The following is a 15,714-nucleotide window of genomic DNA, read 5'->3' as shown; positions in this document are numbered from 1 at the left end:
AGAAAGAACGAGGGAACGAAAAAAACAGAACGACGGAGAGAAAGAAAGAACGAGGGAACGAGTAAGAAAGAACGACGGAGAGAAAGAAAGAACGAGGGAACGAAAAAAACAGAACGACGGAGAGAAAGAAAGAACGAGGGAACGAGTAAGAAAGAACGACGGAGAGAAAGAACGAAGGAACGAGTAAGAAAGAACGACGGAGAGAAAGAAAGAACGAGGGAACGAAAAAAACAGAACGACGGAGAGAAAGAAAGAACGAAGGAACGAGTAAGAAAGAACGACGGAGAGAAAGAAAGAACGAGGGAACGAAAAAAACAGAACGACGGAGAGAAAGAAAGAACGAGGGAACGAGTAAGAAAGAACGACGGAGAGAAAGAAAGAACGAGGGAACGAGTAAGAAAGAACGACGGAGAGAAAGAAAGAACGAGGGAACGAAAAAAAAAGAACGACGGAGAGAAAGAAAGAACGAGGGAACGAGTAAGAAAGAACGACGGAGAGAAAGAAAGAACGAGGGAACGAAAAAAACAGAACGACGGAGAGAAAGAAAGAACGAAGGAACGAGTAAGAAAGAACGACGGAGAGAAAGAAAGAATGAGGGAACGAAAAAAACAGAAAGACGGAGAGAAAGAAAGAACGAGGGAACGAAAAAAACAGAACGACGGAGAGAAAGAAAGAACGAGGGAACGAGTAAGAAAGAACGACGGAGAGAAAGAAAGAACGAAGAAACGAGTAAGAAAGAACGACAGAGAGAAAGAAAGAACGAGGGAACGAGTAAGAAAGAACGACGGAGAGAAAGAAAGAACGAAGGAACGAGTAAGAAAGAACGACGGAGAGAAAGAAAGAACGAGGGAACGAAAAAAACAGAACGACAGAGAGAAAGAAAGAACGAGGGAACGAAAAAAACAGAACGACGGAGAGAAAGAAAGAACGGGGGGAACGAGTAAGAAAGAACGACGGAGAGAAAGAAAGAACGAGGGAACGAGTAAGAAAGAACGACGGAGAGAAAGAAAGAACGAGGGAACGAAAAAAACAGAACGACGGAGAGAAAGAAAGAACGAGGGAATGAGTAAGAAAGAACGACGGAGAGAAAGAAAGAACGAAGGAACGAGTAAGAAAGAACGACGGAGAGAAAGAAAGAACGAGGGAACGAAAAAAACAGAACGACGGAGAGAAAGAAAGAACGAGGGAACGAAAAAAACAGAACGACGGAGAGAAAGAAAGAACGGGGGAACGAGTAAGAAAGAACGACGGAGAGAAAGAAAGAACGAGGGAACGAGTAAGAAAGAACGACGGAGAGAAAGAAAGAACGAGGGAACGAAAAAAACAGAACGACGGAGAGAAAGAAAGAACGAGGGAATGAGTAACAAAGAACGACGGAGAGAAAGAAAGAACGAGGGAACGAAAAAAACAGAACGACGGAGAGAAAGAAAGAACGAGGGAACGAGTAAGAAAGAACGACGGAGAGAAAGAAAGAACGAGGGAACGAGTAAGAAAGAACGACGGAGAGAAAGAAAGAACGAGGGAACGAAAAAAACAGAACGACGGAGAGAAAGAAAGAACGAAGGAACGAGTAAGAAAGAACGACGGAGAGAAAGAAAGAACGAGGGAACGAGTAAGAAAGAACGACGGAGAGAAAGAAAGAACGAGGGAACGAAAAAAACAGAACGACGGAGAGAAAGAAAGAACGAGGGAACGAGTAAGAAAGAACGACGGAGAGAAAGAAAGAACGAGGGAACGAGTAAGAAAGAACGACGGAGAGAAAGAAAGAACGAGGGAACGAAAAAAACAGAACGACGGAGAGAAAGAAAGAACGAAGGAACGAGTAAGAAAGAACGACGGAGAGAAAGAAAGAACGAGGGAACGAAAAAAACAGAACGACGGAGAGAAAGAAAGAACGAGGGAACGAGTAAGAAAGAACGACGGAGAGAAAGAAAGAACGAGGGAACGAAAAAAACAGAACGACGGAGAGAAAGAAAGAACGAAGGAACGAGTAAGAAAGAACGACGGAGAGAAAGAAAGAACGAGGGAACGAAAAAAACAGAACGACGGAGAGAAAGAAAGAACGAGGGAACGAGTAAGAAAGAACGACGGAGAGAAAGAAAGAACGAGGGAACGAAAAAAACAGAACGACGGAGAGAAAGAAAGAACGAGGGAACGAGTAAGAAAGAACGACGGAGAGAAAGAAAGAACGAGGGAACGAGTAAGAAAGAACGACGGAGAGAAAGAAAGAACGAGGGAACGAAAAAAACAGAACGACGGAGAGAAAGAAAGAACGAAGGAACGAGTAAGAAAGAACGACGGAGAGAAAGAAAGAACGAGGGAACGAAAAAAACAGAACGACGGAGAGAAAGAAAGAACGAGGGAACGAGTAAGAAAGAACGACGGAGAGAAAGAAAGAACGAGGGAACGAAAAAAACAGAACGACGGAGAGAAAGAAAGAACGAAGGAACGAGTAAGAAAGAACGACGGAGAGAAAGAAAGAACGAGGGAACGAAAAAAACAGAACGACGGAGAGAAAGAAAGAACGAGGGAACGAGTAAGAAAGAACGACGGAGAGAAAGAAAGAACGAGGGAACGAAAAAAACAGAACGACGGAGAGAAAGAAAGAACGAGGGAACGAGTAAGAAAGAACGACGGAGAGAAAGAAAGAACGAGGGAACGAGTAAGAAAGAACGACGGAGAGAAAGAAAGAACGAGGGAACGAAAAAAACAGAACGACGGAGAGAAAGAAAGAACGAAGGAACGAGTAAGAAAGAACGACGGAGAGAAAGAAAGAACGAGGGAACGAGTAAGAAAGAACGACGGAGAGAAAGAAAGAACGAAGGAACGAGTAAGAAAGAACGACGGAGAGAAAGAAAGAACGAGGGAACGAAAAAAACAGAACGACGGAGAGAAAGAAAGAACGAAGGAACGAGTAAGAAAGAACGACGGAGAGAAAGAAAGAACGAGGGAACGAGTAAGAAAGAACGACGGAGAGAAAGAAAGAACGAAGGAACGAGTAAGAAAGAACGACGGAGAGAAAGAAAGAACGAGGGAACGAAAAAAACAGAACGACGGAGAGAAAGAAAGAACGAGGGAACGAGTAAGAAAGAACGACGGAGAGAAAGAAAGAACGAGGGAACGAAAAAAACAGAACGACGGAGAGAAAGAAAGAACGAGGGAACGAGTAAGAAAGAACGACGGAGAGAAAGAAAGAACGAGGGAACGAAAAAAACAGAACGACGGAGAGAAAGAAAGAACGAGGGAACGAAAAAAACAGAACGACGGAGAGAAAGAAAGAACGAGGGAACGAGTAAGAAAGAACGACGGAGAGAAAGAAAGAACGAGGGAACGAGTAAGAAAGAACGACGGAGAGAAAGAAAGAACGAGGGAACGAAAAAACCAGAACGACGGAGAGAAAGAAAGAACGAGGGAACGAAAAAAACAGAACGACGGAGAGAAAGAAAGAACGAGGGAACGAAAAAAACAGAACGACGGAGAGAAAGAAAGAACGAAGGAACGAGTAAGAAAGAACGACGGAGAGAAAGAAAGAACGAGGGAACGAAAAAACCAGAACGACGGAGAGAAAGAAAGAACGAAGGAACGAGTAAGAAAGAACGACGGAGAGAAAGAAAGAACGAGGGAACGAAAAAAACAGAACGACGGAGAGAAAGAAAGAACGAAGGAACGAGTAAGAAAGAACGACGGAGAGAAAGAAAGAACGAGGGAACGAAAAAAACAGAACGACGGAGAGAAAGAAAGAACGAGGGAACGAAAAAACCAGAACGACGGAGAGAAAGAAAGAACGAGGGAACGAGTAAGAAAGAACGACGGAGAGAAAGAAAGAACGAGGGAACGAAAAAACCAGAACGACGGAGAGAAAGAAAGAACGAAGGAACGAGTAAGAAAGAACGACGGAGAGAAAGAAAGAACGAGGGAACGAAAAAAACAGAACGACGGAGAGAAAGAAAGAACGAGGGAACGAGTAAGAAAGAACGACGGAGAGAAAGAAAGAACGAGGGAACGAGTAAGAAAGAACGACGGAGAGAAAGAAAGAACGAGGGAACGAAAAAAACAGAACGACGGAGAGAAAGAAAGAACGAAGGAACGAGTAAGAAAGAACGACGGAGAGAAAGAAAGAACGAGGGAACGAAAAAAACAGAACGACGGAGAGAAAGAAAGAACGAGGGAACGAAAAAAACAGAACGACGGAGAGAAAGAAAGAACGAGGGAACGAGTAAGAAAGAACGACGGAGAGAAAGAAAGAACGAGGGAGCGAAAAAAACAGAACGACGGAGAGAAAGAAAGAACGAGGGAACGAAAAAAAAAGAATGACGGAGAGAAAGAAAGAACGAAGGAACGAGTAAGAAAGAACGACGGAGAGAAAGAAAGAACGAGGGAACGAAAAAAACAGAACGACGGAGAGAAAGAAAGAACGAGGGAACGAGTAAGAAAGAACGACGGAGAGAAAGAAAGAACGAGGGAACGAAAAAAACAGAACGACGGAGAGAAAGAAAGAACGAGGGAACGAGTAAGAAAGAACGACGGAGAGAAAGAAAGAACGAGGGAACAAAAAAAAAAGAACGAGGAGAGAAAGAAAGAACGAGGGAACGAAAAAACCAGAACGACGGAGAGAAAGAAAGAACGAAGGAACGAGTAAGAAAGAACGACGGAGAGAAAGAAAGAACGAGGGAACGAAAAAAACAGAACGACGGAGAGAAAGAAAGAACGAGGGAACGAGTAAGAAAGAACGACGGAGAGAAAGAAAGAACGAGGGAACGAGTAAGAAAGAACGACGGAGAGAAAGAAAGAACGAGGGAACAAAAAAAACAGAACGACGGAGAGAAAGAAAGAACGAGGGAACGAGTAAGAAAGAACGACGGAGAGAAAGAAAGAACGAGGGAACGAGTAAGAAAGAACGACGGAGAGAAAGAAAGAACGAGGGAGCGAAAAAAACAGAACGACGGAGAGAAAGAAAGAACGAGGGAACGAAAAAAACAGAACGACGGAGAGAAAGAAAGAACGAGGGAGCGAAAAAAACAGAACGACGGAGAGAAAGAAAGAACGAGGGAACGAAAAAAACAGAACGACGGAGAGAAAGAAAGAACGAGGGAACGAGTAAGAAAGAACGACGGAGAGAAAGAAAGAACGAGGGAACGAAAAAAACAGAACGACGGAGAGAAAGAAAGAACGAGGGAACGAGTAAGAAAGAACGACGGAGAGAAAGAACGAAGGAACGAGTAAGAAAGAACGACGGAGAGAAAGAAAGAACGAGGGAACGAAAAAAACAGAACGACGGAGAGAAAGAAAGAACGAAGGAACGAGTAAGAAAGAACGACGGAGAGAAAGAAAGAACGAGGGAACGAAAAAAACAGAACGACGGAGAGAAAGAAAGAACGAGGGAACGAGTAAGAAAGAACGACGGAGAGAAAGAAAGAACGAGGGAACGAGTAAGAAAGAACGACGGAGAGAAAGAAAGAACGAGGGAACGAAAAAAAAAGAACGACGGAGAGAAAGAAAGAACGAGGGAACGAGTAAGAAAGAACGACGGAGAGAAAGAAAGAACGAGGGAACGAAAAAAACAGAACGACGGAGAGAAAGAAAGAACGAAGGAACGAGTAAGAAAGAACGACGGAGAGAAAGAAAGAACGAGGGAACGAAAAAAACAGAAAGACGGAGAGAAAGAAAGAACGAGGGAACGAAAAAAACAGAACGACGGAGAGAAAGAAAGAACGAGGGAACGAGTAAGAAAGAACGACGGAGAGAAAGAAAGAACGAAGAAACGAGTAAGAAAGAACGACAGAGAGAAAGAAAGAACGAGGGAACGAGTAAGAAAGAACGACGGAGAGAAAGAAAGAACGAAGGAACGAGTAAGAAAGAACGACGGAGAGAAAGAAAGAACGAGGGAACGAGTAAGAAAGAACGACGGAGAGAAAGAAAGAACGAAGGAACGAGTAAGAAAGAACGACGGAGAGAAAGAAAGAACGAGGGAACGAAAAAAACAGAACGACGGAGAGAAAGAAAGAACGGGGGAACGAGTAAGAAAGAACGACGGAGAGAAAGAAAGAACGAGGGAACGAGTAAGAAAGAACGACGGAGAGAAAGAAAGAACGAGGGAACGAAAAAAACAGAACGACGGAGAGAAAGAAAGAACGAGGGAATGAGTAAGAAAGAACGACGGAGAGAAAGAAAGAACGAAGGAACGAGTAAGAAAGAACGACGGAGAGAAAGAAAGAACGAGGGAACGAAAAAAACAGAACGACGGAGAGAAAGAAAGAACGAAGGAACGAGTAAGAAAGAACGACGGAGAGAAAGAAAGAACGAGGGAACGAAAAAAACAGAACGACGGAGAGAAAGAAAGAACGAGGGAACGAAAAAAACAGAACGACGGAGAGAAAGAAAGAACGAGGGAACGAGTAAGAAAGAACGACGGAGAGAAAGAAAGAACGAGGGAACGAGTAAGAAAGAACGACGGAGAGAAAGAAAGAACGAGGGAACGAAAAAAACAGAACGACAGAGAGAAAGAAAGAACGAAGGAACGAGTAAGAAAGAACGACGGAGAGAAAGAAAGAACGAGGGAACGAAAAAAACAGAACGACGGAGAGAAAGAAAGAACGAGGGAACGAGTAAGAAAGAACGACGGAGAGAAAGAAAGAACGAGGGAACGAAAAAAACAGAACGACGGAGAGAAAGAAAGAACGAGGGAACGAAAAAAACAGAACGACGGAGAGAAAGAAAGAACGAGGGAACGAGTAAGAAAGAACGACGGAGAGAAAGAAAGAACGAGGGAACGAGTAAGAAAGAACGACGGAGAGAAAGAAAGAACGAGGGAACGAAAAAAACAGAACGACGGAGAGAAAGAAAGAACGAGGGAACGAAAAAAACAGAACGACGGAGAGAAAGAAAGAACGAGGGAACGAGTAAGAAAGAACGACGGAGAGAAAGAAAGAACGAGGGAACGAAAAAAACAGAACGACGGAGAGAAAGAAAGAACGAAGGAACGAGTAAGAAAGAACGACGGAGAGAAAGAAAGAACGAGGGAACGAAAAAAACAGAACGACGGAGAGAAAGAAAGAACGAGGGAACGAAAAAAACAGAACGACGGAGAGAAAGAAAGAACGAGGGAACGAGTAAGAAAGAACGACGGAGAGAAAGAAAGAACGAGGGAACGAGTAAGAAAGAACGACGGAGAGAAAGAAAGAACGAGGGAACGAAAAAAACAGAACGACGGAGAGAAAGAAAGAACGAGGGAACGAGTAAGAAAGAACGACGGAGAGAAAGAAAGAACGAGGGAACGAAAAAAACAGAACGACGGAGAGAAAGAAAGAACGAGGGAACGAGTAAGAAAGAACGACGGAGAGAAAGAAAGAACGAGGGAACGAGTAAGAAAGAACGACGGAGAGAAAGAAAGAACGAGGGAACGAAAAAAACAGAACGACGGAGAGAAAGAAAGAACGAGGGAACGAAAAAAACAGAACGACGGAGAGAAAGAAAGAACGAGGGAACGAGTAAGAAAGAACGACGGAGAGAAAGAAAGAACGAAGGAACGAGTAAGAAAGAACGACGGAGAGAAAGAAAGAACGAAGGAACGAGTAAGAAAGAACGACGGAGAGAAAGAAAGAACGAGGGAACGAAAAAAACAGAACGACGGAGAGAAAGAAAGAACGAGGGAACGAAAAAACCAGAACGACGGAGAGAAAGAAAGAACGAGGGAACGAGTAAGAAAGAACGACGGAGAGAAAGAAAGAACGAGGGAACGAAAAAAACAGAACGACGGAGAGAAAGAAAGAACGAAGGAACGAGTAAGAAAGAACGACGGAGAGAAAGAAAGAACGAGGGAACGAAAAAAACAGAACGACGGAGAGAAAGAAAGAACGAGGGAACGAAAAAAACAGAACGACGGAGAGAAAGAAAGAACGAGGGAACGAGTAAGAAAGAACGACGGAGAGAAAGAAAGAACGAGGGAACGAGTAAGAAAGAACGACGGAGAGAAAGAAAGAACGAGGGAACGAAAAAAACAGAACGACGGAGAGAAAGAAAGAACGAGGGAACGAGTAAGAAAGAACGACGGAGAGAAAGAAAGAACGAGGGAACGAGTAAGAAAGAACGACGGAGAGAAAGAAAGAACGAGGGAACGAAAAAAACAGAACGACGGAGAGAAAGAAAGAACGAAGGAACGAGTAAGAAAGAACGACGGAGAGAAAGAAAGAACGAGGGAACGAAAAAAACAGAACGACGGAGAGAAAGAAAGAACGAGGGAACGAAAAAAACAGAACGACGGAGAGAAAGAAAGAACGAGGGAACGAGTAAGAAAGAACGACGGAGAGAAAGAAAGAACGAGGGAACGAAAAAAACAGAACGACGGAGAGAAAGAAAGAACGAGGGAACGAGTAAGAAAGAACGACGGAGAGAAAGAAAGAACGAGGGAACGAGTAAGAAAGAACGACGGAGAGAAAGAAAGAACGAAGGAACGAGTAAGAAAGAACGACGGAGAGAAAGAAAGAACGAGGGAACGAAAAAAACAGAACGACGGAGAGAAAGAAAGAACGAGGGAACGAAAAAAACAGAACGACGGAGAGAAAGAAAGAACGAGGGAACGAGTAAGAAAGAACGACGGAGAGAAAGAAAGAACGAGGGAACGAGTAAGAAAGAACGACGGAGAGAAAGAAAGAACGAGGGAACGAAAAAAACAGAACGACGGAGAGAAAGAAAGAACGAAGGAACGAGTAAGAAAGAACGACGGAGAGAAAGAAAGAACGAGGGAACGAAAAAAACAGAACGACGGAGAGAAAGAAAGAACGAGGGAACGAACAAAACAGAACGACGGAGAGAAAGAAAGAACGAGGGAACGAGTAAGAAAGAACGACGGAGAGAAAGAAAGAACGAGGGAACGAGTAAGAAAGAACGACGGAGAGAAAGAAAGAACGAGGGAACGAAAAAAACAGAACGACGGAGAGAAAGAAAGAACGAGGGAACGAACAAAACAGAACGACGGAGAGAAAGAAAGAACGAGGGAACGAGTAAGAAAGAACGACGGAGAGAAAGAAAGAACGAGGGAACGAGTAAGAAAGAACGACGGAGAGAAAGAAAGAACGAGGGGAACGAAGAAAACAGAACGACGGAGAGAAAGAAAGAACGAGGGAACCAAAAAAACAGAACGACGGAGAGAAAGAAAGAACGAGGGAACGAGTAAGAAAGAACGACGGAGAGAAAGAAAGAACGAGGGAACGAGTAAGAAAGAACGACGGAGAGAAAGAAAGAACGAGGGAACGAAAAAAACAGAACGACGGAGAGAAAGAAAGAACGAGGGAACCAAAAAAACAGAACGACGGAGAGAAAGAAAGAACGAGGGAACGAGTAAGAAAGAACGACGGAGAGAAAGAAAGAACGAGGGAACGAGTAAGAAAGAACGACGGAGAGAAAGAAAGAACGAGGGAACGAAAAAAAAAGAACGACGGAGAGAAAGAAAGAACGAGGGAACGAAAAAAACAGAACGACGGAGAGAAAGAAAGAACGAGGGAACGAGTAAGAAAGAACGACGGAGAGAAAGAAAGAACGAAGGAACGAGTAAGAAAGAACGACGGAGAGAAAGAAAGAACGAGGGAACGAAAAAAACAGAACGACGGAGAGAAAGAAAGAACGAAGGAACGAGTAAGAAAGAACGACGGAGAGAAAGAAAGAACGAGGGAACGAAAAAAACAGAACGACGGAGAGAAAGAAAGAACGAAGGAACGAGTAAGAAAGAACGACGGAGAGAAAGAAAGAACGAGGGAACGAAAAAAACAAAGACGGAGAGAAAGAAAGAACGAGGGAACGAAAAAACCAGAACGACGGAGAGAAAGAAAGAACGAGGGAACGAAAAAAAAAGAACGACGGAGAGAAAGAAAGAACGAGGGAACGAAAAAAACAGAACGACGGAGAGAAAGAAAGAACGAAGGAACGAGTAAGAAAGAACGACGGAGAGAAAGAAAGAACGAGGGAACGAAAAAAACAGAACGACGGAGAGAAAGAAAGAACGAAGGAACGAGTAAGAAAGAACGACGGAGAGAAAGAAAGAACGAGGGAACGAAAAAAACAGAACGACGGAGAGAAAGAAAGAACGAAGGAACGAGTAAGAAAGAAAGACGGAGAGAAAGAAAGAACGAAGGAACGAGTAAGAAAGAACGACGGAGAGAAAGAAAAAACGAGGGAACGAAAAAAACAGAACGACGAAGAGAAAGAAAGAACGAGGGAACGAAAAAAACAGAACGACGGAGAGAAAGAAAGAACGAGGGAACGAAAAAAACAGAACGACGGAGAGAAAGAAAGAACGAGGGAACGAGTAAGAAAGAACGACGGAGAGAAAGAACGAGGGAACGAAAAAACCAGAACGACGGAGAGAAAGAAAGAACGAGGGAACGAAAAAAACAGAACGACGGAGAGAAAGAAAGAAAGAAGGAACGAGTAAGAAAGAACGACGGAGAGAAAGAAAGAACGAGGGAACGAAAAAAACAGAACGACGGAGAGAAAGAAAGAACGAAGGAACGAGTAAGAAAGAACGACGGAGAGAAAGAAAGAACGAGGGAACGAAAAAAACAGAACGACGGAGAGAAAGAAAGAACGAAGGAACGAGTAAGAAAGAACGACGGAGAGAAAGAAAGAACGAGGGAACGAAAAAACCAGAATGACGGAGAGAAAGAAAGAACGAGGGAACGAAAAAACCAGAACGACGGAGAGAAAGAAAGAACGAGGGAACGAAAAAAACAGAACGACGGAGAGAAAGAAAGAACAAGGGAACGAGTAAGAAAGAACGACGGAGAGAAAGAAAGAACGAGGGAACGAAAAAAACAGAAAGACGGAGAGAAAGAAAGAACGAGGGAACGAAAAAAACAGAACGACGGAGAGAAAGAAAGAACGAGGGAACGAAAAAAACAGAACGACGGAGAGAAAGAAAGAACGAGGGAACGAAAAAAAAAGAACGACGGAGAGAAAGAAAGAACGAGGGAACGAAAAAAACAGAACGATGGAGAGAAAGAAAGAACGAGGGAACGAAAAAAACAGAACGACGGAGAGAAAGAAAGAACGAAAGAACGAGTAAGAAAGAACGACGGAGAGAAAGAACGAAGGAACGAAAAAGAAAGAACGACGAAAAGAAAGAAAGAACGAAAGAACGAGTAAGAAAGAACGACGAAAAGAAAGAACGAAAGAACGAGTAAGAAAGAACGACGGAAAGAAAGAAAGAACGAAGGAACGAAAAAGAACAAAGGAAAGAAAGAACGAACGAAAAAGAAAGAAAGAAAAAAAGAGAAAGAAAGAATGAAAAAGAAAGAGAAGGAAGGAAGGTAGGAAGGGAGGGAGGGAGGAAGGGAGGAAGGGAGGAAGGGAGGAAGGGAGGAAGGGAGGAAGGGAGGAAGGAAGGAAGGAAGGAAGGAAGGAAGGAAGGAAGGAAGGAAGGAAGGAAGGAAGGAAGGAAGGAAGGAAGGAAGGAAGGAAGGAAGGAAGGAAGGAAGGAAGGAAGGAAGGAAGGAAGGAAGGAGAAAGAGAAGAAAGAAAGAAAGAAAGAAAGAACGAAAAAGAAAGAGCGATGGAAAGAAAGAATGAAAGAACGAGTAAGAAAGAACGACGAAAAGAAAGAACGAAGGAACGAAAAAGAAGGAACGAAGGAAAGAAAGAGCGAACGAAGGAACGAAAAAGAAGGAACGAAGGAAAGAAAGAACGAAAGAACGAGTAAGAAAGAACGAAGGAAAGAAAGAAAGAACGAAAGAACAAGTAAGAAAGAACAACAGAAAGAAAGAACGAAGGAATGAAAAAGACAGGTCGAAGGAAAGAAAGAACGAAAGAATGAAAAAGAAAGAACGATGGAAAGAAAGAACAAAGGAATGAGTAAGAAAGAACGAAGGAAAGAAAGAAAGGACGAAAGAACGAAAAAGAAAGAACGACGAAAAGAAAGAAAGAACGAAAGAACGAGTAAGAAAGAACGACGGAAAGAAAGAAAGAACGAAGGAACGAAAAAGAAAGAACGACGGAAAGAGAAAGAACGAAGGAACGAAAAAGAAAGAACGACGAAAAGAAAGAAGGAAAGAACGAGTAAGAAAGAACGAAGGAAAGAAAGAAAGAACGAAAGAACGAGTAAGAAAGAACGAAGGAAAGAAAGAAAGAACGAAAGAACGAGTAAGAAAGAACGACGAAAAGAAAGAACGAAGGAACGAAAAAGAAAGAACGACGGAAAGAAAGAAAGAACGAAAGAACGAGTAAGAAAGAACGAAGGAAAGAAAGAAAGAACGAAAGAACGAGTAAGAGAGAACGACGGAAAGAAAGAACGAAGGAACGAAAAAGAAAGAACGAAGGAAAGAAAGAACGAAAGAAAGAACGAACGAAAAAGAAAGAAAGAAAAAAAGAGAAAGAAAGAACGAAAAAGAAAGAGAAGGAAGGAAGGAAGGAAGGAAGGAAGGAAGGAAGGAAGGAAGGAAGGAAGGAAGGAAGGAAGGAAGGAAGGAAGGAAGGAAGGAAGGAAGGAAGGAAGGAAGGAAGGAAGGAAGGAAGGAAGGAAGGAAGGAAGGAAGGAAGGAAGGAAGGAAGGAAGGAAGGAAGGAAGGGAGGGAGGGAGGGAGGGAGGGAGGGAGGGAGGGAGGGAGGGAGGAAGGAAGGAAGGAAGGAAGGAAGGAATGCCTGTGCTTCCTACCTGTTGTCTTGCAGAAGTTTTAATGTGTGGTTCTGCCAAGATAAAAATTGTTTGGATAGGACTCTACTCCACTGTTACAGACCTGCAGCATCTTGCACAAAGGGGAATTAGTGTGGAAGGGAATTTCTTAGCACTACAGCTCCACATTTTCTCAGTCCTCCTATTTACATACATGATTCCTCATGCTAGCTCATTGTCAAAGCCTGTGTAGTGGAGAAGGATATCCTGCTCTATATGGGACATATGGACTGTGAATGATTGGTAAGAAAAGCTCCACTGATAATGGTATAGTAACTTCCAAAGGTTTCCAGGCACTAGAACTAACTCGGTTACAGAAACACATAAGCTGTAATAAGGATGTCTTCTTCCCAATCAGCTGTATTAAACTGCTGTTATGTTATTGACACGTAAGAAATTTGATAGTATTCTAACGTAGAACATTATGTTGACAAGAAGATAATCTTGGTCAGTTAGATCACATTTTTTACATGGTGGAAGTGACATTTTTATGTAGCCAAGTCACTTTTTAGTGCTTCTTCTCCTTAAAAGAGAAAAAAAAGAAAGAAAAACAAGAGGAAGCTTCATTTCCAAAAGACATAAAGCTATCAGATAAAAATAGAAAAGCACAAATCAAATAGCGTATTTACCATTCAAAATAAAAGTAAGCTCCTCCTGGTGAGGCAATTAAAGGAAAAGACTGAAGAGGAAATTCTTCCACCTTCTCTTCATGGCAAACTAGGTATGAAGAACTGATCAGCCATTATATAACCGTTTCCTTTCTTAAAATATCAACTCTTTTTCATGGATTGACACATGCAAATATTTGCTTTGAAGAAACATTCTTCAAAGCAATACACTTCTTATTGAGACGCGGCCAGCAGCGCTGGCTGTTTGTGTTTTGCAGCGAGGACAGGGTAAAGCATAGGCAGCCTACCAATGGTACAGTGCTCTCCGTTCCATCCCTGGCTACATTCACACTTGCCGTCCTTACAGGTGCCGTGCTCGGCGCAGCGGGGGTGGCAGGCCCGCTGGTTGCAGGCTGCGCCCGTCCAGCCCTCCTCGCAGCGACACGTGCCGCCCATGCACACGCCGTGCGTGCCACAGTCCGCGGAACAGATCTCTGCAGAGAAAGGGAGGCGGCGAGCACAGGGGGGAGACAGGGAATACAGGGGTTAGAAGTGCTACATTTTAATTCAACATGTGAAGAATAAGAGAGGCAAAATCTTTGAAAGTTAAATCAAAGGAATTTACTGTGAAAGACATTTTCACGTAAGATTCAACAGAATAGAGAGCACAGAGTTCTATCTCTTTTATTGGCAGACTTAAGTGATGTTTAAGTGTTCACAGCTCTTTTGCTAGCTGGCAGTAATTTTCAAGCATGTTTCTTTGTGGTCACATATGCCTTAAGAGTAACCTTTTGTATCTTAGATTATATGGCACTCATACTTACCAGAAGTTACAGGGCACTCACAGTGACAAAATGTAAGGTATATCTAGATCATTGCCTGTGGTGAGTGAAAATCTAGTATGACAAAGTCCAAATTAGCAAGGTTTCCCCTCCACACTCTTCTCCCTGCTTTCTTTCAAAGTTGAAATGTGCCATTACTGACACATTTTTCATTATAAAGAATCAGCCTTAGTGAGACAAATTAGCACTATGCTGACACACTGACACATCTGTAAAGTATAAAAGATCATTTTAATCTTTTACTTTTAGTAAATTTGTATCACTGACAGCTATGAACAGTCTGGTTTCAATAATACTTGTTAAAAAAATAAATCAACATACAGCAATTGAACTTGTCATTTACATATAGTAACAGGATCTTCTATCTGATAGAATAATTGAAAAATATGTTAACAGCCAAAGGTAGTCAGAGGCCAAACAACACATATTAAGTCTCAGCTAATACAAGATGATAATTTACACCACCAGATTTTGCATTTACCATTTTGGTTCATTTAGTCAGACTCCAGCAAACTTTACTTCTGGTAAGCAGAAAACAGAAAAACAAAGAGGGACAGCCTGAGGGACTTTTTAGTTCCTTGGTGTACAGCTGTCTGTAGCCATTTATGGTTCATAGAAATACTATATATATATTTTTCTTGTAAAAGACAGCAAGTAGTTCAGTAATAAAAGATCAAAATTATTTTTAACAGTAAAAGAAACTTGCATTCAGTGCAATAAATGTTTCCAGTCTCCTGATCAACAGTGTTTTTCTCTCTGCTGCCTCAAAGTGCTGTGGAGCATTAAACACAGTATCAAGGAGCTGTGACATTTCCTGTAAGAAACAGCCCAAAACCTTTATGGAGAAAGACAGCTGTAATTTCCCCCTCCTTCCCCCCCCACCAACTATATAGCATTTTATATCTACTTTGAATTACATTTTTGATTAAAAGATGCAAGATGGTTTGATTAACTTCAGAGTCACAAAACGTCACAGCAGCTCCCAGAAAGAAACGTTTACTTCTCTTCAATCTAATCAATTTTTCATTAGGGTGAAGGTGTTTATCAGCTTTTAGCACACCAGCTTTGAGCAAGGTGCGTCAATCTTTGTAATGAATTTATTAATTAGAGTTAATTTAATTGAAGTGGAATTGAAGGGCTAATTAACGGACAAACTGCTGATGAAGATAGAGGAAAGCTCTGCTGATTTCAAACCTATAAAACCCTCTGATGGAAATAACTCATTCTTTTCTTCATCTAACAGCTTAACAACATGTTTATGGGTAAGATTTACTTTTTTTAGTGTACTGCTCTGAAGGTCATTTTGCACAGCTTCAGCAAATAATCTCTGCATGTTCTTACAAACATTCTTTTGTGAGTCTGACACACTTGAGATATTTGAGATCAGAAATATTTTATGTTATTTTAATGACAAATCATTCCATGAAACAGAAGTAAAAAATGGAGCATAACTGGTCATCAAAAGAAGTGTAGAGGATGTGTCAGTAAGCAGGGGATCCATGTTTTGTCTGAGAACTAGACAGGGTCTAACACGAATAGCCATTTTTAGTGCTAGAAACAGAAAAGGATTTTTTCTTCTAAACAAAATTCACAGAAGACAACATTT

At 42.2% G+C, this 15,714-nt stretch overlaps 1 protein-coding gene across 1 annotated transcript in view; it reads right to left on the bottom strand.

Annotated features, from left to right (window-relative positions):
- Positions 1-15,714, bottom strand: part of TENM3 (teneurin transmembrane protein 3) — a 692,061-nt gene that overhangs the window by 93,080 nt on the left and 583,267 nt on the right. Inside the window, exon 17 of the mRNA XM_053975063.1 lies at positions 13,575-13,760. Within this exon, the coding sequence (XP_053831038.1) occupies positions 13,575-13,760 (186 nt within the window). The remainder of the gene's footprint in view (positions 1-13,574; positions 13,761-15,714) is intronic.

This window comes from Vidua macroura, chromosome 4 (genome assembly GCF_024509145.1).
Source record: "Vidua macroura isolate BioBank_ID:100142 chromosome 4, ASM2450914v1, whole genome shotgun sequence".
Taxonomy (NCBI): Eukaryota; Metazoa; Chordata; class Aves; order Passeriformes; family Viduidae; genus Vidua; species Vidua macroura.
Note: the sequence above shows the minus strand (reverse complement) of the source record. Positions and strands in the feature narration are given on the sequence as shown.